General features: G+C 47.0%; 1 protein-coding gene across 1 annotated transcript in view; it reads right to left on the reverse strand.

Annotated features, from left to right (window-relative positions):
* DNAH3 (dynein axonemal heavy chain 3) overlaps positions 1 to 26,805 on the reverse strand; it is a 1,861,430-nt gene that overhangs the window by 1,594,252 nt on the left and 240,373 nt on the right. Inside the window, exons 11-13 of the mRNA XM_069647670.1 lie at positions 12,518 to 12,654; positions 9,074 to 9,179; positions 4,821 to 4,999 (exon numbers count right to left, since the gene is read on the reverse strand). Coding sequence (XP_069503771.1) covers positions 4,821 to 4,999; positions 9,074 to 9,179; positions 12,518 to 12,654 — 422 coding nt within the window. The remainder of the gene's footprint in view (positions 1 to 4,820; positions 5,000 to 9,073; positions 9,180 to 12,517; positions 12,655 to 26,805) is intronic.

Here is a 26,805-nt window from a genome sequence, read left to right on the forward strand (position 1 = left end):
CCTCAGGACGGTGGCCAAGCGGCACAACATCAGCAGGCCTTGCAGCCCCCAGTGCTTCCAGTTCAACAACCAGCGGCGGCTCTACAGCTGCCCCCGCAAGTAGGTGTTCAGGCTCCTGTACCCCAGGTGCTACCGGTGGCACAGCCAGGTGCTCAGCAAGGACTCCCCGTCATGGCTCAGGCACGAGCCCTGGCTGCCCTTCAACACATCCCCGAATTTGATGCATCGGGCCCACCTTCCAGCATGGGGCCCCGGTGGAGGAGGTGGGTTGGCCCGCCTTGACATGTATTTCAGGGCTTCTCAGGTGACGGACGAGGACAGCATGGTGGCCACTATGTTGTCCTCGGCGTGGCCTGCGGTCGAGGAAATTTTTGAGTGGCTTACTCCGGTGGACCAATCCTATGATGCGGCCAAGGCGGTGCTCCTTGCACACTTTCTGCCCCTTGCCAACGTGGACTATGAGAGATTTGTTATGCTGTCAGCCAAACAAAAGGACGATGAGACACTGGACACATTTTATGGTTGCCTGCGCTGCCTCTCCCTGGGTTGTGCATGGGGGGACGCGGAGGACATGATGCGCACGATGCTGATTCAGGCGTGTTCCTCCGGCAAGCTCAGGAGGCAAGTCCTGAGAGAGCCGGGCATCACTCTGCCCCACATATTGGAAATGGGCCGATGTCATGAGGTGGCAGAGGCTCGCGCCAGCAAGATGGAGGCGGGGTCCCGCTCAATAAAGTCGGAGGAGGTGTGTGCTGTGTGGCGAGGCGGCAGAGGAATGAGAAGGCCTGGCAGAGGACCCCGGGACATAGCAGGAAGATCAGGGGAGTCGTGCCAGAAGTGTGGCTATGACCTTCCCCACCCGACGGAGTGCCCGGCAGCGGGAAGAACATGTGGCAGGTGCGGCCTGCCTGACCATTTCTCTAGAGTGTGCAAGGCGGCCGTGCCCGTGATGGTACCGAGAGGTCCGGCCCAGACGTGGACTCCGCGCCAGAGCCAACCACCAAATGTGGCCCAGGTAGACCAAGGTGAAGAGGAGGCCCAGGTGGACGAGGCAGATGAAGAAGAGGAAGAGAACATCTTCTTTGTTTCGAGTGTGGGAGTCCTGAAGGGGAAGAGCAGGAGGCAGCCGAGGTGTGTGGTGGAGGTTAACCACTCTCCGGTCCCTGTGCTGGTGGACATGGGAGCTTCGGTCAATGTAATGGCTAGGGGACACTATGACGCCCTTGACCCGCCCCCGGACTTGGCTACGCCGAGAGCCCGCATATTCGCTTTTGGAGGACTACAACCAATACCGCTGGACGGTGCCTTCGTGGCAAGTGTGGAGCATGAGGGCTCCGGATCAGGGCTCGGTTCTATGTGACCCCTGTGAGTAACAACACTCTCCTAAGCTGTGCTGCTGCCGAGGCTCTCGGAATTGTCAGTTTCGCGTACTCGGTGTACTTGGAGGACATCAATGACCTCCTTGATAAGTACGCTGCCCTCTTCAACAGCATTGGAAAGATGACCGGTGACCCGGTCAGGCTGCACATTGATGACTCTGTACAGCCCATTGCCCTGAAGCACCGCAGGGTACCGTTCCATCTGAGGGAGCAGGTGGACAAGGAGTTAGACAACCTGGTGAGTCTGGACATTATCGAGAAGGTCGAGGGCCCGACGCCCTGGGTGTCCCCTATTGTTGTGGCTAGAAAACCTAAACAACTTGACTCTGTCCGGATTTGTGTGGACATGAGGCGGCCCAACAAGGCCATCGAGAGGGAACGGCATCTCACCACTACCATCAATGACATTATCACTGAAGTACAAGGGGCCCATTTCTTCTCCAAGTTAGACCTGCGAGCAGGATATCATCAGGTTGTCCTCCACCCCGAGTCCCGGTACGTAACAACGTTTACCACCCTCCGTGGGCAATACAGGTACAAGAGGTTGAGTTTTGGGGTGTCATTGGCTGCAGAAGTATTTCAGAACATTATACGGGGCGCCCTAGCAGATCTGGAGGGTGTCCTTAATATCAGAGATGATATTCTGGTGTTCGCTATGACAGAGGTGGACCATCTGAGGAGGCTTGGAAAGACTTTTGAGAGGCTGCAGTCGCTGGGCCTCACCCCTCATAGGGACAAATGTGAGTTCCTGCGCCCCTCCATCGAATTCTTCGGGTTCGTGTTCAAGGAGGGGGGGGGTGTCGCCCGATCCGAGGAAGGTCCAGGACATTAAGAAGGCGCAGCCCCCCGAGTCGGTGTCCGACGTGAGGAGCTTCCTTGGTATGGTGACATACTGTGGACGCTTCATTCAAAATCTCGCTTCAAGGTCCGAGCCGCTCAGGGCGTTGACAAAGAAGGAGTCGATCTGGCAGTGGGGCCCACTTGAGCAGTCGGCCTTTGAGGACATTAAGAGCGCCTTAACAGCAGAGGACACCATGGCGTTTTTCGACCCGGCGCTGGCGTCGGAGATCATTGTGGACGCTAGTCCATTCGGCCTGGGGGCTGTATTGACTCAGGTGGACCGGGACGGGAGCGTTCGCCCAGTGGCATACGCCAGCAAGGCGCTCTCGGAAACGGAGCAACGATACTCCCAGATCGAGCGGGAGGCACTGGCGGTCCTCTGGGGTTGCAGACATTTTCGACTCTATGTCTTGGGGCGTCCAGTGACCGTGGTTACAGACCACAAGCCCCTGCTTCCCATTCTGGCTGGGTCATCCTCGAAGCCCCCGGCTAGGATTGAGAGGTGGATGCTTGCCTTGCTTGAGTATGGAGTTACCCTGGTGTATCGGCAAGGGACCAACAACGCAGCGGACTACCTCTCCCAGCATCCTGGAGTGCGCAGGGGAGAGGAGTACGACACCTGTGCGGAGGAGGCCGACGACCACATTCGAATGGTGGTGGAGGGGGCCACGCCGAATGCAATGACCCTGTCAGTGCTGGAGGCTGCCGCGGCCGAGGATGAGTGCTTCCAGATCCTAAAGCACTCAATGCAGCACGGCTCCTGGAAGTCCATCTTGGAGGCTCTGGCGGGGCGGACCCAGGAGGCCAGGACAGGGCTCGAGCAATTGTGGAAGGTCAAGGACGAGCTATCCTTCTCGGAATCGGGTCTCTTGCTCCGAGGTGATCGCATAGTGGTCCCCCAATCCAAGATAAAGGAGGTAATCACCTTGGCCCACCATGGACATCAGGGCGCCGCCAAGACCAAGGCGAGACTGCGGCTGAAGGTTTGGTTCCCGGAACTGGAGAGAAGGGTGGATGACTTTGTTGCGGCCTGTGTGTGGTGCCAGGCGGCTTCTCCCGTACAACGAGAGCCGGCCATTGAGGCGATGCCCCGGGGGACCCGGCCCTGGGAGGTCGTCCATGCGGCACCTACTTTCTCGTAATCGTTGATGAGTACTCACGATACCCGGAGGTGGAGTTTGTGGAGTCGGTGGCCTTCGAGCACGTGGTCGTGGCCGTGGAGAAGGTGTTTACGGCCCATGGTTTTCCACTCACTCTGTGCTCGGACAATGGGTCGCCATTCCAAAGTGAGTGGTTCTCGGAGTTCATGGAGAGCTGCGGGATTCAGCACAGGAAGATATCCCCGCTGTGGCCCCGAGCTAATGGTGACGCTGAAAGACTGATGCGGACACTCAATAAGACCTTCAGGATTGCCCAGGGACAAGGGCAGCCACTCCAACGAGCCCTATACCAATTCCTGCAGGTGTACCGCACCACCCCATATGCCTCCACGAGGGTAGCCCCTGCGGAGGCTCTGTTCAGGCGATGTCCCCGGGGCCTACTGCCAGAGGTCCGGGAGAAGGAGCCGGGAGTGATTGACAACCAGCAGGCGGGTTAGGATTGACCAGGAGAACTTGCGAAGGGGTCTTCGCCCCCAGCGGCTGGAACCGGGAGACGAGGTGCTCATTCGCAACCGACACCCCCATGGGAAGCTCTCGCTCCCCTATGAGCCAGAGCCATTGGACCTGGTAGCTGTAAAGGGGTCCTTGGTGACGGCCTCGGAGGAAGATCTGCCATCACCCAAAACGTCAGTTTCTTTAAGAAACTGGGTGATCCACGAACTGAACCACCACTGGACCCGGATTTGGCGGAGGAACCGGAGGACGCCGGAGTTCCCTTGGGCACACCGCATTCCCCTGTTCGGGGAACTGCTGCGGAAGGACTTCCCGTGCTGGAGGTAAGCGGGAGGTGCACCCAGAGGGTTGGGCGAGGGAAACCCGCTTACCTCAGCAAATACGTGCTGGACATTTGGACAGTCTGCCAGAATAAGGGGACCCGGGCGGCTGACATTAAAGGGGCGTGGGCGTAAAATGTTGCTGTTATTTTGTTGTGTGGTTTGTAGTGTTTAGTAATAAAAGCAGTTGTGTGTCCTCCCGAAAAAGGAGGAGTATGGCACTGCCCCGTGTGTGATGCGCACGCGGCGGCGTGACGTTGCACGCCGCCGCGTGCTGCATAAATAAACAGGGCGTTCCTGGCCGCGGCACAGCGACCGGGGAGCCCGAACTGAAAGGACGAGTGAGCTGTGTGGTCCTTTCAGGGTGGGGGCTTGCGGCCACACATGGGGTAAAGGACAAACCCCCAACAGCCGCCAGCTTCATGTTTCTAATGTAAAGCAATAGGACTGTTATTTTAGTTTGCTATATTTGAAATATGCCTGTTTTTAAGGCACTAAAAATGTTAAAGATAACCTCGCCCATTCATGCATCCGTGAGAGTCAAAGCGCTAGTCACAGAGAGATATGGGACGGGGTCATACGTTGAAGTCACACATTGGCACACATGGCATCGGACCATTATGAAATAAATGCATTAAAAAGCACGCAATACTTTGATAGATGCAAACCTGGTGTTGAGCTCTCTGTTTTCATTCACTTCAAACAAAACAAGCCTTTCCTTGAGCTGCTCCGCGCGAGCACAGAGGTCATCATTGAGTTTCAAGGCGTCCAAGCAGAACATGGCCAGGGGAACAGTGATGTGCATGGAGGCGATTTCTTTCTTCAGGTTATCCAAATCAGTTATCATCTGCAAAAATAATACACCCACGTATTAGCTTTAGTAATACTTCTTACCCTAGTAACACTAAGTTTGGTGATAGTGTAAAACATGCAATATTTTCACATACCCATATTTTAACACTCCTCCAAACTGCAAGTTTCAGTGCTGAAACTCATTTTTGTGCCTGCTTCGGTTTGGGAGAAATCACCTCCAAACAAAAGCGGTACCGCATACTGTATTACTACCGCATGTGGTAATATAGCATGACCTGAATGGAGCCCTGTGGACGCCTAAGTGAGAAATAACCAAAGGGTCCACATGACTCGCAAGTGGTAATGGTAAATGGGCTGTACTAATAGTGGTAATACAACCAAACACAATATCAGGCCCCATGATTGTGTCAAAATAGTCACAAAAGAAACCTCATTCGTGTAAATGATACAGTTGTGGTCATCACCATTAGTATATATTATCGCCTTTTTCTTAGCAAAAAAAAGCCCTACTCTTTTGGAAACTATTGCGACACAAGAATATAGTTTACCCTTGCGAAGATGGCGCCCAGGCTCAGGATTTGAACAGCAGACAGGTTTGAGCATCCTGAGATGGATAGATTTCAAAATGTCGAGCAAACAGTTCATCAGCAAACGAGCTGCTGGTTCAAGTTTAAACGTTTGAATGCACGCATTTGTGTGTCTAACCACACGATGTCCAGAACAGACGCGAATCACCTCGTAGCAAGCCCACATTCACAAATAGCTTTTCTACCCAGATCTCCAAAGTGAGAAGGCAGTGGCTGCTGGGCTGCACTTGCGCATGTATGAGTGCGAGGTATCAATTACTGGCCCTAATGTGAGGCAATGAAACACTGATACAGCAGATTATACCTTAGATTCCCACAAGCGAGAGCAGGGGACAGACACATCAGGAAAATGGCTTGCTCATACAAGGAAGCAAGGTTAGTAAAGACCAGCGAGTAGGTTAAATAAATGGTCATGACAATCATATAGGTCATATATATATATACGCATCTACAAATAGAATGTATGATTGAGCCTCTTGTAAATTACCATCTATATTTGTGATACCTTAAATATTTAGGCTTACTGATTTCAATAGAGAAACAAATGGTTTAAGAAAAAACGAACTCCTTGACTCGAACACAAATGAATCAAGGGTCCAGTAAAGATTTCAAGTGGAAGATTTTACTCTCCATTTTCTGAAGTTCAGTGTAAAATATTGTTTTCCAGAGTATAAAATATACATGCTGGTGGGGTATTTTTAGGCAAGTAAAAATAATTCAAAATGCAGATATATTTTTGTAATCCATACTTCCTTCCTCCTGTTAATTCCCTCAACATTCCCTTTTAGCACAAGCAGTACTGACGTACGAGCTTGCTCCTGTGGCATGTCGCTGCTGCTACCATTGATCCAAACTTATCTTGTGGGCCTGTGTGAGAGGAGGCAGTGTGCAAACTCCTATGTGCCCGTTGTTTTTCAAGTTTTGCATTTGTGGTATTTTCACTCCCTTTCATTTCTATAGGAATGACACAAACAATGCTTTGATGTTGTCACAAAATCAATAGATAAATACTTTTGATTTACAAAGTTCACTAATCCTTACTTAGGACAGTAAGCCAGGGTGACCATTCGGGGGTCTGAAACTGGTGGCTCTCCAGATGTTCTGGACTACGATTCCTGTGATCCCTCACCATTGACTATGCTGGCTAGGACTTGTATGAGTTGTAGTCCAAAATGCCTGGTGAGCCAAAGGTTGAGGACCCCTGCTTTACAAAATGCCTTTAAGTAACCACTCTCCAGTTGATGAATATTTTATTGCATTTTCCTGTTTCATGGAAGGGATCTACCCCTCGGCTTTGTCCTTCCATTTTGGTGTTCCTCGAGGCTCAGAACTCAGTCCTCTTCCTTGTTCTCTTCGTCCCATTCCAATAACTTCATTGATTTCCCCTTTTGATTTTTCAGTTAATTGTTATGCCAATGACACTCAAGATTTTCTTACCCTTTCCAAATGTTTCTGATTGTCTTCCTCAACAGCTCGCAAATTCCTCATCATTTAGTGAGAAATTGATGGTTTTACCTTATTTACAGTTAAATCAGAAGTAAACTAACTTTTGTTTTTTGCCTACAACATCCTCAGTTATTAGTCCCCCCCCCATCCATTATGCCCCAAACCCCTCTACCGGTAGCTAATAATGCTTGAGCATGTCATGTTTATGCTTAATAATATAACTGTGCATGTTTAAATAGTACTCCTATTTAGCTTGTAGCGCTTGCCCACTTAGGATAATGTTACCTTTATTAGTCACCCGTTTTATTATATACATCTTGTTTCAGCTTTTTTCGTTTTGTCCCTGGTATATGTCCTAAATGTGTACACCCTCAAACTGGCTCACCACTTGTTCTCATCTTTATGCTATTGTACAGACACCCTGCGTGGGAATACTTCCGCCATCTTCAATGAAATTGACACCACTGTTCTTCAATTAAATACAAATAAAAAACATTAGGTTTGCATTTATGATTCTTCTGTTCCATGCCAAATTAAATTCTATCAGTAGTTCACACTTATTGTTTCCAACTGTTCAATATTTGTAAAATTCAGCACTAACTGCCTTTTTCTTCTACTGAACATTTATTTCAATGTTTAGTTCTATCCCTCTTAGATTATTGCTGTCCCTTGTACTTAGTTCTCTCTAAATATGCAGTCCTCCCTTTTCAATCTATTTTGCACATTACTGTCCCTTGTCTCCTCCTATCTGGCCCACCTGTATTGGTTCCCTATTACTCCATTATAATATATCAGGTATTGCCAAACTCTTATAAAATATATTTTATTAGTGAAAAACTACTTAAGAAATATCAACTTTGTGATGCTGTATCATACATTATCTTACTTAGATCCAAATTGAAACATGTCAATACTGCAAAAAAAAGAAATTACTCAAAACATTATGAAACACCTCTTATAAATCTAAATGACATTACAAACCTTGATCAACAATTATGACAAGGCAACCGAAAACTCTTAAGTCTACCACACTTACACTCATAGGTAACAATGGTATATAGCTGTTTCATAATTATTCAATGACATGTCTTTACCATTGTTTAATTGGATGGCATTAATCCATTAGTTGTAGCATATCTCTAATCATACACCTGAGATTTCCAACATGTGTCTGTATACTAACATTCATCGGGAAATGTTGTGGTGATACACTTTGACTTGAGAACTGAGTGTTAACATGCATTCACCCAATTAATGGTTCATCTATTTAATAGACATGATGTCATAAACTATTCTAAATTTGGAGGTTCTAGGTGACATTTCCATGTGTTCATTAATGTTTCTTTTTGTTAAATATCATTGGTCTTCTTTATCACCATCACAGTATTATTCCCTGCTGTGAGCAATAAATCAAGAAATTAATATTATTGGCTAAATGACATTCATTAATAGGTCTATTGAATATAAAGAAAGTTGTAAAATTATACCTGTGCTATGATTGGTTTATTCTCTCATTTGGGATGAGTCTTCCCCTCCATTTTATGAGTGCATCTTTCCCTATTATTCCTACATTTCAATTGCACATCTTATGCATCATTTCAAATGTATGCATGTTATTTCTCTATTTTATTTTCCTGGTTTTATTTTATTACTTCAACCTTCTAGAGAGGTATACTCTTCTGCCTATGTTGTGCTTTCTTTCCAGCGTCCCCTTGTTCCTCTTCTAACAATTGCTCCTTCCAACTGTTAGCACCTAAATTGTTCTTGTTCTTCCATCTTATTGTTGCGAAACGTCCAAAGGAACATCTTCTGAACATTCCATGTTCTAATGTACCTTGAAATTCAATTGTCAACATGTTTGACATGTGTTACTTTCTGTTTGGTAGGTCTGTCTATCTGGATTTCTCATTAGTTGGTACTGATGATTTGTTTATGTGATGCACCTTGGAAAAAAGCACCATATTGATCCAAATTGAATAATTAACCACATGTATCTGGTACCTCTCAAAATCATGAACATAAAGCAAGGCTCAAATCTCATATTGCAGGTTTGTTACAGATCAACGCGATGTTACCTTAGTGAAAGCCTGCAGAGAATGGTCTTCTTGCAGAAATGCAGTAATATCCTGGTCTGCTTTGCTGTTCAGAAGATCACTGTATTTTTTGTACACATTTAGGTATCTTAATAAAAGGGGAAGACAATCACAGAAAAAGGTCACAACAGTCGAGAATAAATGATTATTGAGAACACATCACAAAATGTTTTGTGCATGCATGCATGGAGGAAATGGCTTTGCCTCTATTATTTCTGTGTACTGTGTATTTTTCTACATATAAATAACAGAGCTGAGGCATCATTGTCTCGAGAGGATAGCTCAAGGGCAACGTGCTTGCCTTGGAAGCAAGACGACACGGAGCAACACAGGTACGATCCTGTGCCCGCGCTTAGAAACCTCTGGGTATTTAGGACGTTACAAATAACCTATCATTATGAGTTGGGTGGTGTGGTAAAAAAAAGTGGTGATAAATCCATTACCAATAGATTTTCTTATGGTAATGGATTTGCTGCCATTTTGACTGCACACCAAATTCTGAGAGTGGTGATGAATTGCAGGATTTACTGCACCGAATTACTGCTCGTGGTAAATCCTCCAAAATCTCTCAAGAGTCCTATGCACTCCAAAAATGGGGACTAACTCTGACACTCGTTTTCTGGCAGTGATTTTGTTGGACTAAGTGGTGGTAATGGTAAATGAGTTTGGCAGCAATTGCTCCGGAATTACTGCCAAGCTCTTAATGAGACCAAATATCAGAATCAAAACTAAGCCACACCAAAGGTGGAAGAAATAAGACAGTTGGGAGTTATGCTTGAGGCCTGATTTTCCTCCTTCCTTAAAGTTCACAGCATTGAGATGATGGATCACAGCATCAGCCTACAGCATGTATGTATGTATGTATGTATGTATGTATGTGTACTTATAGAGCGCGAACTAAGGCCTGAAGGCATCAAGGTGCTAAAAAGCATGGCGTTCAAGCTCAGATGGGGGCCAGTATCAGAAGGATGGCGACGTTCGTTGTTGACTGTGTGTGATGGCAGAGTGAGAGCTGTGCATGCGGGGAGCAAGGAGAGAGTGGAGGGTGCTTGTGTGGCTGGCAGGCGGGAACTGAGAGAATAAATGAGTGGAAGGGAATACGTGAATTTCACATGCCCAACGGGGGCCCCCATGAAAAGTCACCCACATTTGCACATCACAATTTGTGACTTTTCAACACAAATTGAGTAAGACTTGGGTAGAGGCTGGTCTTTAGGGGGCAATGGTGGCAAAATGGGGCATTTGTAATCTAGCGACATTGCTCAGATCCACAGTGACTCACTGCACTAAGACATGAAACTGGCCCATAAAGCCATCACTGATGGGGCTCTGCAGTCAGCCCTTCTGGCATTGACGTCTTGCCCTACTGGCCCATCAAGCCTGCTGTAGGCTTCGGTGGGTGGCTTGTATTTCCCAAGAGGCTCGAGAATTGTCTATTTCCCCATTGGTGGGAGTGAGTGTACAAGATGGTTCTAAAGTCACCAATATGGTGTTTACTATAAGAACGACGCAGGGACAGAGGATTTGGGGTAAAGGTGTGATGGAGCTAGACTTTACTGAAGGCAGAAACAAAGGCTTGATAGAATAAACTTACTATATCAAGTGATTTTATGCCGGGATATATAGGTGCTACATTAGAATGGGCGCTTGCTCCTGTGGACTTGGTAGAGGAAGAGGAGGGGGCAACTTAGGTGTGACCAGGAACCTTAAAAAGCTGGTCCAGGAATGAATGTGATGGCAGAGGGAGCAGCACATATGGACATGTGAATGAGGGAGTTCTTCCAGAGAGGGGACCAATGGCTTGTGGGTGAGGAGGTTAAGGAGTGCATAGTTAGAGAAGTGGGTGAGGTCAAGAGGGCAGTGCCTGGATTGGATGAGCAGGGACTGGACGCTGAGGAGGGGGAGGCTGGACAGCAAATGGACAGGTATGAGCATTTCAAATATGCTAAGAGAATGAACTATCTAGCACAATCCCTATCACCTGGGATTAATTATACACATTTCTTTGCTATTTTACCTTTAATTTCTGATCAGTACAGTGGTATACACGTGTAACGTTACAAATACAGGAGTTCCTTTTTGCCAATAAGGTGCATGCATTTTACTGATGAGCCAAAATTGCAGATAATATTTCAGTTATCACAGACACAGCGGTGGACTTGGAAATGAATTAATGCCCTCTTACTGACTCAATGAACTGGCCCTGCCACTACATGTGTGCAATGACTCTCGGTTGCATCTCTGCTGTGCCCAATGTCATGGGAATGCCGACTGTGGGGGTGTGCACAGCAGCCCCTCTACTCGTCAATGCAATTTGCCTGGTTGTCGAAGTGCAGCAACACTGTGCATCACGGCATGGCGTGCTACTGCATACGTGCGGGGTGTCAGATTGCGCGTGGAGGTCAACCCTGCTGTGACGCATGGACAGAGGTAGCAGGAAGGGGCATGCACAAGTAGAAAATCTGCCCCCACATTTCAGATACCGCCATTGATCACCCTCAATCCCCACTCACTGTGCAGCACTGCTGTGGGACTGTGGGGGGAAAACTCTCTGTGTATGTTTTATTGCATTCAAAAGTGGCAGTGTAATCCAGAGTGTGAATTAGCAAAACAGAGGAGCTGTTTTATGACTGCTCTGATGCCAGACTAGGGATATAACAAAAGCATGCACTGCTGAGGCCCCACGGCCTGAAACATGTTTGGGGATGCTTGCGGTCTCATGTAGAAGGGAGGTGGCCTAACAGTTTGGGCTGGACTGTCCCTTTTGGGGTGGGTCCAAGTGGGTCCAAGTCTGATTTGCATAATGTCTTTCCCCCTATCTGTAAAGGCTTGGCAGACAAAGAACGATGGTGTGGAGGGTTGCCCAGAGCAATGCCAGAGGTTAAGATTAATTCTAAACCTTCCAGCCATCACCTCTTTTGTTTTGCTGATGACTGCAAGACAGATGCCTAAGTGTGACCTATGGGAAATAGATGGGTAGGTCTTTCTCTATTGTACATGGATACAACATACAGTACAATATATACAGCATTTATCATACATAGGGCATCATTCAGAGTTTGGCAGGTCAAGGAAAAAAGTGGGCGTAAAAAAACGTATTGCCACTTTAACCCTCTGTCAAATTAGGAGTTTCACTTCTGGGACTGCCTGCTTTTGCGTGGATGAAATTTCCTCAGCCGAAAAGCAAGACAGGAACTGATATTACTGAATGCCGCAATATGGTATGTCCACCTGGGCTTCTACGTGACCTCAAAATGGGGAATAACTGAAGGGCCTGAATCATGCGGACCGTTACTGCATGCGTACCAGATGACGTAATGGTAAAAGGGTATGGCGGTATTAACAGAGGGATTTCCGCCAAACTTTTAATGAGACCCAAGACTTAACCCTGCAGACCAGTGTTGTAATGTGTCAAAGGTAACTTACTTTTGAGGACCTACTATATTACTGTTGAAAATATCCCTCGTTTTATTCACAAAATCTGCCACCAATGACTCCTCTTGCTGGACGGTGCCGAGGAAAGCATCCACCACATCAATTTCCGGAAACAGTTCCATTTCCACCTGAAAAACCAATGTGGACACGTGAAATATTGAAAGCATACCATTTGAAAACAAGTTGTCTTTCTAAATGTACAATTCTGTAATCCAGATGGGTAAGTAACCAGAGTCGGCCGGCCGTGAGAGAAGGGGAACTGGGGTACAGTGTGGTCTATTTCCTGGAGCCATAGGGTACAGTGATGCATGCAACTGACGTAGAAACAACATGGGCTTCCTTGGGCTCTCCTAGGCTTTTAAAACGTGGGAGGGTGAACAAGGAAACAGTGTAACTCTTTAATACTTTGAATCACAGGCCTGTCCCCACAATTGTTAAGGCAAGAACATCTTTTTAACTTTACAGCAAAGCAAGTCTTTCTGTACAGTAGCAGGCAAGCAAGCTCCAAGAAAACCATAAGTGGAAGTGGTCGTAGACTCCAAACTGCAGGGTTGTGGTTAAATGTTGGCTCATTGATGATTTAAGTTGACCAGGGCTCAGCATATCCATTGTTCTTGAATGGATGCCCTCTGGGAACAGTTAGCTAATATCCCACTGAATTATAGTACATGTCCCTCTTAGAGGGAACAGGGAGGGATGGACTTTGCTTTGATTGGCTGAGCAAGAGTTGTTTCTGATACCACATCTTTAGAATGGAAAGGTGTGAGAAACCAGAGGATATCCTAACACCTACTCCCCTTGGATCCTCTTCTCAGGTGGCCAGGCAAAGGTCATCACTTTAGGATCCTGACCCTGGGTGGTGGAGATGCAAGGGATGATCACCTGGGTAGAGGGTCCTTGGGGATTTGGCAGAGGTTGTCACAGGCAAGCCATGGTATTCCCCCTTTCCTTGTGAAACAATCTTACCCTCCCACCCTGCCTTTATAGGCTGTTGCCAATCATGTTCCTCCATTTCCCCTCATTCATGCCACTATAGTCCTGGAACAAGGAAGGGGCCTAAAGACCCCAGCACACCAATAACTATGGTCAGGCAAATAGACTAGAGGACTCACACCTGCAACGTGTTAAACGGTTGCAGGTGCATAAAAGGAGAGGCCAGCAGAGAGACGAGGAGGAGAGAAGCCGGGATAAGCATTTCTGGCCTGCGAGCTGAGAAATCCAGTTGAAGACGAGGCTGCCGAGGAGGGTCCTGCTTGGAGCCCAGGATGCCGGCATATACCTCGAAGAGACAGCGCAGCAGAGGCCAGATCGGGCCATGAGAGGGTCATAGTTGTTGGGGCCTCTCTGGTCGAGTGCCCACAGCATGAGCAGTGGGGCACTGAAGAGAGACTGTTGCTGCAAGCCACCGGCAGCGTCAGAGAGAGGCGAGCAGAGCAGGCGGCAACCCACAGAGGGAACAACAGTGTGAGCACGGGTTGCATTACTACGGACACCTGTATGCGGAGCAGAAGCAGAGGAAAGATGCCGCCCGGACGAGCAGCAAGGGAACGGTGAGTGAACAAAAGGGAACATTCGTACCGGCGCGCTCCAGGGGGCTACCAGATGGCAAAAGTAATTGCAGAACTAATGTAATGAGATGTACAAGCTAAAGTGAACCCAAAGTGAAGAGTTGTTGTGAACAATGCGAAGAAGTTGAATTGCAAGTGAAAGAATATGAACTAAGAACTATTGAATATCAAGCTAAAGGAAAGCTTTGAAAAACCTATGAATCGAATGTAAGTTTGTGAGAAGCACACATGATATATACTGAAAGGCTAAGAACGAATCTTATGAAATACAATGAAAGGCAAGTAATGAATATTACTGAAGAGTGTGAAAGTAATGTGGTGAAAGAGAACACTACAGAGTGAACTGTATGAAAGAACACATTGTGGCAAAGTCAAGAAAATGGCAAAGAGGAAAACACATTGTGGCAAACCCAACAGGTTGGTGAAGAGAAGGCAAAGTGAATGTGAACCAGAACACATGTGCAGAGATAGAAGAACCTGTGTGGGCAAGAAAGCCTAGGGTTACCGGTTGCGTGACCTGTAATGGGTGGACCTTGTGGCTGACAATTGCACCTAGACCAGGGATACCCCATCTGTGAAAGTTAAACGCATATATGAAAGATTGCTTAAGTGAAGCAGAAGAAAGTAGTCTGTATAAACTGTCAAGGAAACAGAAGGAGTGCAAAGGTGACCTAGAACTAGTTTTTGAATATTAAGAGACTGAAACAAAGTGTGAGCTGGCAGGTTGGACAAGTTGACGTCTTGGGAAAGAGAAACCCAAGACCTTATGAACTTTCTTGTCGCATTGAGGAAGGGAACCTCAATACCTTGTTGGAACTGTGTTGTCTTCTTGGGGAAGGGAACCACAAGACTTTGTGGAACTGTCTTGAACTTGGGGAAGTGGAGCTGGAAAGCAAGCTAAGAGCTGGAATAAGCTCAGAACCTTAGTTTAGAACACTACTTGATTTGTTTTTGACATCCCTACACATTGTTTAGCTTTAGTTGTGAGGGAAAGTATAGTTTTGGAGTGTAACACTGCAAAGGCACTCGCCAGGGCTGAGGAATAGAAATACCCAAAAAATGACCAGAAAATGTGACGGGCATTGCTCTGAGTTACCTTCCACACCATCATTTTTCAGTCTGCCTGCACCATTGCAGAAGGGAACTAGTCTTATGTAATTCAGTGTTAGTCCTGCCACCAATGAGAACAGGCCAGCCGCAATGCTAAACCGGGTGTCACCTGCACAAAAATACAAGCAACTTCAAACACATCTTAGCCTTGTTGAGCCTCACCAGTGAGGTTCAGCTAGTTTCCCTAAGGCACAGCTAGCAAGGGTACAATGCCTGGGGATACATCCACTCATCTAGGGCCTCAGGGTTCCCTTCCCCCAGCTCAGGCCTCTTGCAGGTCTCAAAACACAAAGTCTGTTTCCTCAATAGGCCTCTATGAGTTCCATTTCTCAAGCTCAGGCCTCTTCCAACTTTCAACACAAAACAAAATATATCACTGTTCCTTTTTTGTTTTCTCAGGCCGCCCCTCCTCAAGCTTAGGCCCCTCTAGTTCCAAACACCAATTCAGCTGGTCAGGATGTGCCTCTTCCTTATATATATTCTTTCTTATTGGCATTCATGGGGAGGAGTCAGAGGCTTTCAAAAACGTCAGGCTCTTTGCACATCCTCAGAGCAACCACTCTGACCCTTTGCCCCTCTATTTGTTTCTTACTCTTGCTTTCCTTTTTGTCATGCACACTTGCACTATCCTTTATTCCTTCTCTGGCACGCTTCTTTCGCTCTTCCGTGCACTCCTGCACCTGTTTTTATCTTTCCAGGTACCTTGCACCCTTTTTACACTGGGCCTCACGGGCCCGGCGGTAACCCTGCCGGTGCTACGGGTGGGTTGATGCCTGACCCATAATATTTTACCGGCACCTGACTTACCAGTGCCCTCCGGGAGATTACAACTCCGGCGGCCCAGGAAGTCAGGCACCGGCAAAATGTAAGTCCCCATTCCCAGGACTCTATGGGAGTGGGGACACGGAAGCTAATGGTGCCGGAGTTTATGTGAAGTTTTTGCCTACCGTGGCCGCTGCGCCCAGTAGGGTCAGACCTGTCGGGCGCAGCAGCCATGGCAGGCAAAACACAGAGTTCACCGGTCCGGAAACAAGGATGCCGGTGAGCTTTCCGGCGCCCTTATTTTCGGACCAGCAAACTTATAATGAGGCCCACTGTCTTTCTTTTCATGCCTCTTGCACCTTTTCCCTGTGGTTTTGGCCCTCTTTCCTCTCGTATCACTTCATTGTCTGACTTAATTTTATGTATTATTTCACAGGCGCTTCTCCCTAGTTTCGGGCTTACACTACCACTTGTATCTTTTCTTTCATTTAAATATTCCCATTAGCTTCAATCGAAGACACTCGCACAAACGCGGTCCTCTGCCTTACGCGTTGCTAGTGTAAATTTGGATCACGCTCTTCACAATCCGGCTCTGCAATGTTTTCAGGCTCACTGGGCTGACTGCTATGCCTCAGCTCCACAGCAAGTCAAGTGGAGTAAATAGTTACTATTAAATGATGCCTGACCCTGCCTGACTCTATTAGTGGGACAACTTTAGTTCTTCCTAGGGTAGGTTCCCTTATTTTCCCCATGCTATTCCCATGGGTAATATTTACTGTTCTTAGTCGCCTCTTCCTCGTCTCAGTATTTGTTGAAAATGGGGAGGGGGAGATGGAATGCGATGGGACTTGATATTGACAGGCAATGCTATGACAGGGTGATTGGTAGGCAAAAGGTGAATCTCTTTGTATTAAATTACTCCTTATATTACCCACCCGAAAATGCAAGCCTGGGCCTGTTTACCCCTTCCCATGATCTAAACTGGGGAAAGACAAATAAGTGTTGCAATTGAGATTAGGTCTTTGTCTCACCTTGCTTCCCCCTTTCCTTGGGGTTGCTCTGGGATAAACCGGTTTGTCTCTTTCTTGGGTGAGGGATAATGGGCAAAAAACAAGGGGGGAGGGGTTCTGGGAGTCTCTCTGCCAGACATTAGTCCTGGTTACGAGAGACTTACCCAGTGTCTTTAGCTCATTATCTTTCACAAAAGAGAAATATCTAAAACATATCAGTCTTTGTTCTGCCCTAGGGCAGTCCAGCACCGAAATGCTAAACAATTCTCCTCTGAACAAGAGTACCAAGAGCAAACGCAGACACATGTTTCGGTCTGGTTGGACCTCATTAGTAGGGCGGCGCTGTGCCTAAGAATAGTGAGCAAGGGGTCCACTTCTGGATTCCCCTAGTAACTTAGGTTGAGACCCAAAAATACTTATGGCCAGAGGTTAAAATGTATTCTAAACCTTCCAACCAGCACCTCTTTTGTTTTGCTATTGTCACCCCGAGTGGGACGGGTATGCCCAGACTTGGGTCCCATGCCTGCTGGGCTCAGAGACCCTAGCTACTCCTCACTGATGACGCCCAACAAGGCTGAAACATGTCTGGGGATGCTTGTGGTCTCGCGCAGAAGGGATGTGACCTAGCAGTTCGGGCTGGGCTACCCCTTTGGGGGTGGGACCATGCCTGATTTGCATATGGTCTTTTCCCTTTTGTAATGGCTTGGCAGGCGAAGAACGATGGTCTGGAGGGTTGCCCAGATCAATGCCAGAGGTTAAGATGTATTCTAAACCTTCCAGCCATCACCTCTTTTGTTTTGATTAGGGATAATGGGGCCTGCATAACCCACAAAGGCTTCCGGGATGTCTTTACCTATTGTCCCGTTGGAATACTGCATCTCTCCTAAGGTATTCTGCTGAGAGAAGGCCTGGTCTCCACTACCCAGGTGATCCTCCCTCACTTGTCCACCCCCAGGGTTGGGATCCAAAAGTGATGGCCTGAATAGAGGATTCTCGTGGTCTACATGGGAGAATACCCCTACGTTTGTCACAGCGGACTGGAGATGGGGAGAGTTTTCCTCGTATCGATCAAGCTCCTTGGTTAGTCTCCTGTTCTGGGTTCCAAATGATGCAGATAGTATCCCAGGAAAAAAACAACTTGCAGTTGGGGTCTCCTGGTCTTGAAGACGTTTACCTGTGGGTTTGCTTAAAATTCTTCCATCACCCTAGGTTTTTGCCCTCGGCCTGTGTGCATTGAATTATTCATTTTAAAATACCATATGGGGGACTGGTAAACATGTAGGGCTAATATAATCAGCATTTCCAGTTGGTAGGCAGGGGCCAACACGGCCTGGACCCTATATAATTTTCCATAGACGTGGCCTACAGGTCATGGCATGAGCCTATAATATAATTGCCGGAGGGGATCTTGACGTTAACATGATTTCCTAACATAGCAACTTCATGTCGAAGGGATAATGTAGTATAGGCACTGTAAAGCTTGTAGCCTCTTGCTTGGAGGATCTCCAGGTTGGAACTTGAACCCATACGTCCATGAAACATTTCAGGCCCACTATCTGAGCGACATCTTCCCCACCAGTTACTAGTATGAGCTGGCAAACTCAACAATGGTTCCATCCTTGCCCTGGTGAAAAACAATACATGCAAGGATGGACAAGCAGACTGGGCACTAGTTCTAGGGTCTCTGGGTAGTGGTGATGGCCTGCCCATTGCCACCATAGTCTAAACCCCACCATGTCTTTCTAGTCTAGCTGGTCCTGTGGATATAACACCCGGCTCGCTCTGCTAACTTTAGGGGATATAGCTCCTCAATGTACTTCAGCAAGCTAAAGGTGATATAGGATCCCTGACACACTTCAACAACCTTAAGAGGATGTAACATACCAGACTTGCTACAGAAACCTGACTAATACTTTTAGTCTGGCATCTACCAGCTTCTGTTTACACATCCTTAACAGGCCCCTTCCTTAGACTTTACCATGCACATGTATACTGGCTCACTGGGTTTGCATGGAGTTGACACCCCTTTATTGTCAATGGCATTCCCCAGGGGGATCCTATCGGTCTAAAACCATCCGTTCCTGTCCTGAATCTCCCGCTTTTATTCCTGTTCCTCCTTCTGCCTTTGCTACTCCACCACCTCCTGCTCTCCTTTCTCCTCCTCCAATCTCTCCTCCTGTTTCCTTGCTTTCTCCTCCATTCTCTCTACAGCAACTCTCCCTCTGACACTAGCTCTCAGGAACGCTAACCTAGGTCTTAACTTAATCTCTTATTCCTTTCCTTCTTCACACTATTAGTCATTCATTGTTATGGAAAACTTCCCCTTTGGCTGCTTTTTGACTCACTTTTTATAGACCCACGGCAGTACTTGCTGGCGTATTTTTTTTGTAATTCTTTTTCAAAAAACGTACTCATTTTTCTATGGGCTGCCCTAGTACTCCCTATGGCTACATGGGCTTGGTAACCCTTGAACCTTTTGTTCTTACGCCTCCCAAGCAGTGGGTTTGGTGCACGCAGGTGGCAGTGTTTCTAGTGCCCCCACTGTTTCATCTCATTTGTTTGTGTAGTAAGCAAAAAAGCTACTTTGTTATTTTAAGCAATGCAGCCCAAATCACTGGCTTTTTTGAACATCTTTCTCCTGTTTGTGGGCAGGGATGCCCATATATGTGGACCTCATTCTCCGGGCATTCTTCAATCGACCACTAGACCTGATCCTGAAGAAAGCAACACAATCAAGTGCAGGGGAGCAACCACCGATCAAACGTTTGGGGCGCGGGGACCAATACAGCCATATGTACATTTAGGATTGTGCTTTTTGAGTGGTTCTGCAGCATTACTTTGGAAAATGACTATGTAGTCACTTTTGCAGGCTAGATAGTTGTGCACAGTGATAACGTGGTCTCAGCCTGCATGAAGGAGTGAACCATCTGCCACCTGTAGAAAGGATGGCTCCGGTGAGGACTGCCTTTCCCTTAGGAAGGATGAGTCTTTAAGATAAGTTTTTTCTGGAAAACAGGCGCAAAGTGGGTTTCATCAAGCCCCATGAACCATCACCTGAAAGAATGATGGAATCTAGAAGTTTGCCTCTGGAAAGGGAATTGTCACTTCTAGGTTATGAGGTCTGGAGATTTGCTCATCAACAAACTATCTTTCACATGTTGGGGTAGCTGGGTTGTGGGCATTGTCACCGGCCCAAAACAATACATTTGACATCCAACAAGCATATATTCTGCCCATTGTCCCCAAGTACAAACTTTGCATTTCACTTGATAGATCTTGGGCATTGTCTCACTTAAACGAAGGGTGTGGGTGTATTACACATTTGCCTGTTGAAATAATGAGTTCAGGGTAATTTCCAGGGCCCAGTGAACAAGGCATGACCCATTACCCGAAGGATGGATGGCTCTAAGGATTCATTGAGGCATAGAGAATCTGTCCCGTGTAGGAAGGGTGGATTCTAGTAATATTGTCAGAGACCAAAACAACTTTTCTCTTGTAGGAAGTAGGGGTTTTGAGGATTCACCCACGGCCAGGAGCCTGTCAACTGTAGGATGGATGGATTTGTGGGATTTGATGATGGCCAAACAATCTTCTACCTGTAGAACGAATGGGCTTTGGGGATCTGCACAGAGAACCTCTGTTAAAATATGAATCTGCATCAGTAAAAGTTATACCAACACAAGTGATTGTGATGCTGGAAGAGTTGGCTCTAGTGATTAGCAAAGAGGTGGTGAATCGGTCACCTACAGGAAGGGTTGGTTCTTGGAGTGGACCTAGGATAATCAGCAAGGGGGAAGGGCATTATGGATTCACTAGAGACAGAGAAATAGGGCACCTGCAAGTAGGATGGCTTTGAGGGATTAGGCAAAGAGCGGGACCTGTGAGGAACACCCTGTTCAACCAACCACAGTCAGAAACTAGCCAGATGCCCCAGCAAAGAAACCCTAACTTAAACATGGGTAGCATAGATCACGCTCAAGATCTCTGCCAGATCTGATGGTGGATTAATGACCCACAATTACAATGGAATTAAGAAATAAATAAACAAGAAAAGATTAATGTTATTAACACAGGGAATACATTCTGTCACCTGTTGGGAGGATGGATTCTGGGATTCACCCACACAGGGATATAAAACATTCCACTCAGAGGAACAACCTGTTCTGTAGATTTGTCCATGGGTGGACAGCATGTCACCTATAGGAAGGAGACGTTCTGGGGAGTCACCCAGGAATATAAAACAGGTAGACTAAGGAAAAGGCTGCTTTTACGAGTTCACACATCTGGTGAAAACTGTTGACCCTGGGAAGGATTGGATTATGCAGGGATGGATAATCTGCCATCTGCATATAGAATGAGTCTCTATCTTCTCTCCAGAGCCCAGGAACTTTGTCTGTAGGAAGGATGGCCATCTGAGAATTTACTCCAGAGAAACAGAACAAGTCACATGCAGAACGGACGGTTGCCGAGTTATGTGCTTGCTTCAGACATTTGTATTTAGCCTAGAGAACACAGATTCAAAGCCTGGCAACTCCAATTTAGCTCTTCTCCAGTTTGAGGTCTATAAATGGACTACCATTACAAATGCTATTAACAGCTATTAGCATAGGACTTAGAGGCAGGAACTTTCCAACAGGACGCGCTGCACAAAAACAGTGTTTTTAATCTAGTAGAGAAACTCGCAAAACATTTGAGTTCACTGGAATTAAAACATAGGTGCATAACCTCCCATCTCTCTGACTGGATGGTCCAAAGTACTATCACATGCATACAAATGATCCCCCTCCAAGACAGGATGGGCTGAAGTGGTTAGCCCAATGATGCAGAGCCTATCAAATATAGTGTGGGATGGGCTCAGTATACTCGGCACATATACAAAGTCGTTTACCTCCAATAGCGGATAGGACCAATAAGACTGGAAAGGGACAAAGGATTTAACCGAACACCCCTCCAGCTACTATCCCACAAACCTTCACCAGTAACAACCGCAACATCACCCTGCAGAACCTTCGCCATCTAATCCACAACATCCTTACTCCCGCAAACGATGGCAACCTAGATGTGGATAAACTTGCTGACCTCTATAATAAAACACTTGAGTCAGCAGTAGATTTCATCGCTCCTATCAAACTCACTAAAGCTAAACCAGCAGCCCAACTGAACAAGTCGTTCAGCCTTGAGCTTAAAATCCTCTGGAACGCCAAATGAGCGGCAGCAGCCACCTGGAGAAAAACACCCAAAAAGGCCAACAAGACACTACTCACGATAGCAGCCACCACCTACAAAACCTCTATCCTCAGGGCCAAAAAAGAGACCTATGACAACAGAATTGAGAACACCAAATCTAAAACAAAAGAGCTCTTCACCATCCTTCGGGAACTGGAGTCACCCTCCACACCCTCAGAAACCTGCGTGAAAGATGCAGACTGGTGTGAGAGGATCCAAAAAGCCTTGGCAGACAAAATTGCCATGCTACAATCCAGTATTGAACAGAAAAAGCTCAGCCTAGCCAAAAAAGCAAACCCTCCACCACCACCCACCTCTAACACTCCACCATGCCCCCCTTCTCCTTTACCCTGGTGTCAACAAAAGAAGTGGAAAGCATCATCAAAGGCCTCAAGCCCTCCAGATGCCAAGGGGACTCCTGCCCAGCTCCCATCATCCAGGAAGGTGCCGCCAACCTGCCCCTTTCATAACAGCCCTAATAAACGCCTCCTTCAAAACAAGCTCAGTCCCTAGCAGCCTCAAGGAGGCCTGGGTCATGGCCCTTCTATAGAAAACCTAACCTAGACCCCAATAACCCAACCAACTACAGGCCAATCACCACCGTCCCCTACATCCTAAAGATCTTAGACAGAGTGGCCTATCTGTAAATCCAGAAGCATCTGGAAGAGAACAACCTCCTGGTCCTTAGACAATCTGGCTTCAGACCAAGGCACGGAACAGAGATAGCCCTCCTGGACTTAAAAATCCAGATGGACGAGGCAAAGGATAAGGGCAATTTAGCCATTCTCCTGCTGCTTGACCTCTCAGCAGCCTTTGACCTTGTCGACCATCAGATCCTCACGGAACATCCGACGGCCTCAGCTGCTTTCTCTAACTAGGCGACCGCCTGGATCCAATCCTTCCTAGCCGACCGAACCACTCAGGTCTTCTCTCCAGGGACTTCAGCCCACCCCATCCCCATCCCCATCCTCTGTGGAGTGCCACAAGGCTTGTGCATCTCGCCAACCCTATACAATATCTTCACAAAGCTATTGTTCGACCACCTTGATAACCTGGGTGTCACATACACAAATTATGCTGACGATACCCAGGTTCTCATCACCCTATCAGGCTGCTATGAAGAGGACTCCACACGGATTAACAACCTCTACCTGGAGATCCAAGCCTGGATGGCAGAACACGGCTTATGCCTCAACGACGAAAAACTGATCTCCTTCTTAACGGCTCCCAACCACGGCTAAACAAACTGGACCCCTGTTACGCTTCTATCAACATAGACGGTAACCTAATCAGTGTGGCCAAAGAAATTAAAACTCTAGGGGTCTATCTAGATTCCACACTATCGCTCAAAAACAGGTGAATGCCACAGCCTCTACCACAGCTTATACAAATAAGCTCCTCAATGCCTGCAAACCCTTCCTCTCGCCCTCCAGCTGCATTACACTAGCCAGAGCGCTAGTGCTTTCAAAAATTGACTACTGCAATACTCTCTTTCTCGGCTCCTCACAACGCAATTTAAACAAACTGCAGGTGCTTCAGAATAATGCCCTCAGAGCCGCTCTGAGTATCCCGTGACACTCGCACATCTCCAGCTTCAGACAAGATGCCCATTGGCTCCGTGTACGAGACAGAATCACCCTCAGATCCCTCATCATCGTCCACAAATGCCTCGCCAATGAGGCCCCCAAATATCTGGCAGACAAGTTCTTCAAACACACTTCAACCAGACCAACCAGAACCTTGTACTCACACTGCCTATCCATCCCCAAATTCTCCCAAAAAAAAGCAGGCAGATCCAGCTTCCCAGTCCTAGCAGCCAAACAATGGAACGCTATACTGCTGAACCTTCGAGCAGAACCTTCCTTTTGGACCCTCAGAGAAAAAACAAAGTCCTGGCTCGCCAACAAGAATTCCACCACTGTCTGACACACTTATTAATGTACTCTTTTCCTTTGTCGACCACCATGTAACCCGGTCAACTGCACTTACTGTTATTATCCTGTATGATTGTCCATATATGGACACTGCCCTTAATTAAGACTGGGAATTGCAGAGGGATGCCTAATTCAACACACCACAATTTGGAAGGCTCAAGTCAGCAAATGGCCAGTCAATTGCTTCCTGTTCTTCTTTCTGGAGGCCTTGCATTGAGTTTTTTGAATTTATCAGATTATCCATTCTTTGGCCTCCCTCCAAAGATGTGAATTCTCTGATTGATTCGGGATGCTATGCCAATGCAATATATGGCCTAACACTCCGCTAGAGTAGGTGGTCTGTATTCACGCACTGTCAGTCCTTAGCCTCTTTCTGGAGAGATATGATCCAAAGGCTAGGTACTCACTCTATTCTCACATATATCCGCTTGTATCATTCACCTTCTCTGACATTTGTCCTGCTCTGCTCTCAGCCCACACTGTCCCTTACCGCCCTTGCTTTATTCATTAGTATCACTCTTCATGCACTTCCCAAATCCAATCTAGCTGAGCGGGTAGGCTCTCATTATGGCAGCACTTTATTATCATAACAGTCTTGCTATATTAGCTGACCACTCATTGGGACTGTGAGCATTTTATGGAGTATGGGTTTAGGGAGACTCTGGGAGAAACATGTGAAATGAAAATAAAGAAAACAATACCGAAGGGAAGAGCATGGTCTTGCGAGAAGCTCCAAAGCATTTTGTTTTATGTCCCATTGTTTCCCTTTTGAAGTGGGAGAGCTGCTCGTCTCAGGCAGTATTTTTCAGGTTTTTAGAATTTGGGCTGATTTTCTTTCAATTCGAGGTGCAGTTGATATTGGAGTGGGCTGTGGCCACAGATTTATTGGATCAATTCTGCTTCAATCTAGTGTCTGACTGACACTAGTTCTCTCTCTAGCTTAGTGACTTGGCGTTGTGGTAGGCCAGTAGTTTGCGCCTGCATTCAAGCAGACAATGGTGGCCGAGATTGCACAGCTCACAACATTTGTATCAATTTTACCTGGAGCAGACAGACTCAAAAGCAGGTCCCGGTACAGCATGCTTTGTGTTGAGTTTGTAAGATAACAGTCAGCTGCAGCAGTTGAAGCCTAGGTAATACACTCATAATAAGTCAAATATAGTCAACAGCATGTTGAAAGGAAGATGTGTGGCTTTGAACTGTCTTATCACCATGGCAGTATTATGTATGTCAGTGGCGTAACACAAAATGAGGGAGTGGGTGGTCTGTAAGCACTGCTGAGGGGTCCTGCCTGCCAAGCCCCTCAAAGAAACACATGCTGCACCACGACTGCCAAGTCCCCAGCACCTCTGGAGGCACTGGCATTGTAAACGATTCAAGGTCAGTGAGAGCAGGTGAATATTTTTAGTGGAGGGGCCTTACCATCTCCCACAAATGAGTGCCAGTGACTGAGCATAGTGACGGAGCACTGAGTAATTTTGGGAGATGTAACCCTTCCGCCATTCTGCCGATTTAAAATAATGTGCTGAGATGGTGCATATTACTGCACAATTATTTAGAAAAAGGTGGTAAAAAGCCCTCAATGTACACTTCATTCTTTATGGTAACACATGAAAAAATAAACTAGATGTGAAGTTGAGGAGGCCTAACAAGGGGTTTTGTCTTAAGAGTGGAGGGAGCTGCGTGCCTCAAACAATACATCTCTCCATGACCTCACCCCCACTATCTTTCCTCCCTCCTCTCATTCTACTCTCCTTCACGCCCTCTTCGCTCAGCTGATCAATAACCTCTCACTGTACCCCAGCCCCTTGTGCCTCCTCACGCTTCCGCTCCTTCCAACTCTTGGTCCCCCTCCACTGGAACTCCCTTCCTCTCCCTATCCGTTCCTCCCCCACCTACCCATCTTTCCGCTCCTCCCTGGAAGCCCTTCTTCTCCACCCCCCATGACTCTCCTTCCCTACCTCTCCCCCATACCCTTCCCCCTTCCCATCCATCACCTCCCCCTCCCTGTCCTCCCGATGACCATATTGGATGCTGTAACCACCCAAGGGCGTTAAGACCTCCGGGATCTTCTCCCCTCCCCTTTTCCCTCCCTTCCCACCCTCCCTCGAGCAAATTGTTCTGTATACTGTACCACTGGTTTGTTTCAAGTTTGTAAATATGCTTCTTTCTTTTTTGTACTGTTGTTATAATGTAAAGCACTTTGGAGTAAAGCGCTATATGAACTCAATAAACAAACATAAATCAGGAGACTCTGCTAACATCTTTTTTGGGTCACTCAGCATGATCTTTGATGGTCTTGTTTTCTTCCAGCCAGCATATTGTAAACAAATCTCTCTGGCCCAGTTTGTAAATAAATCACTGCCTCCAAATACAACAGTCTCACACTCAGTATTTAAACAGTTCAGTCGGGCTAATTATGAAAAAAGTGGTAAATGCATGCAGGGCACCACCAACATTAGCACTTGTGCTGTTGGCCCCCTTGCATGCAATTTTACATTTTTACAAAACGGAGTGCACAAAGAAAGAGCAAATGTAGGCAAAACCACCTTTTCACTTTCATTTTGTCTTCGGTTTTGGGAACAATTGTACATCGAGTCTGCAAATTACACTTTGCAGATCACATTTACAATGGATTCTGTGGTAGGCCAGAACACGGTTGCAGGCAA

This window comes from Ambystoma mexicanum, chromosome 2q (assembly GCF_040938575.1).
Source record: "Ambystoma mexicanum isolate Mex_15411 chromosome 2q, UKY_AmexF1_1, whole genome shotgun sequence".
Taxonomy (NCBI): domain Eukaryota; kingdom Metazoa; phylum Chordata; class Amphibia; order Caudata; family Ambystomatidae; genus Ambystoma; species Ambystoma mexicanum.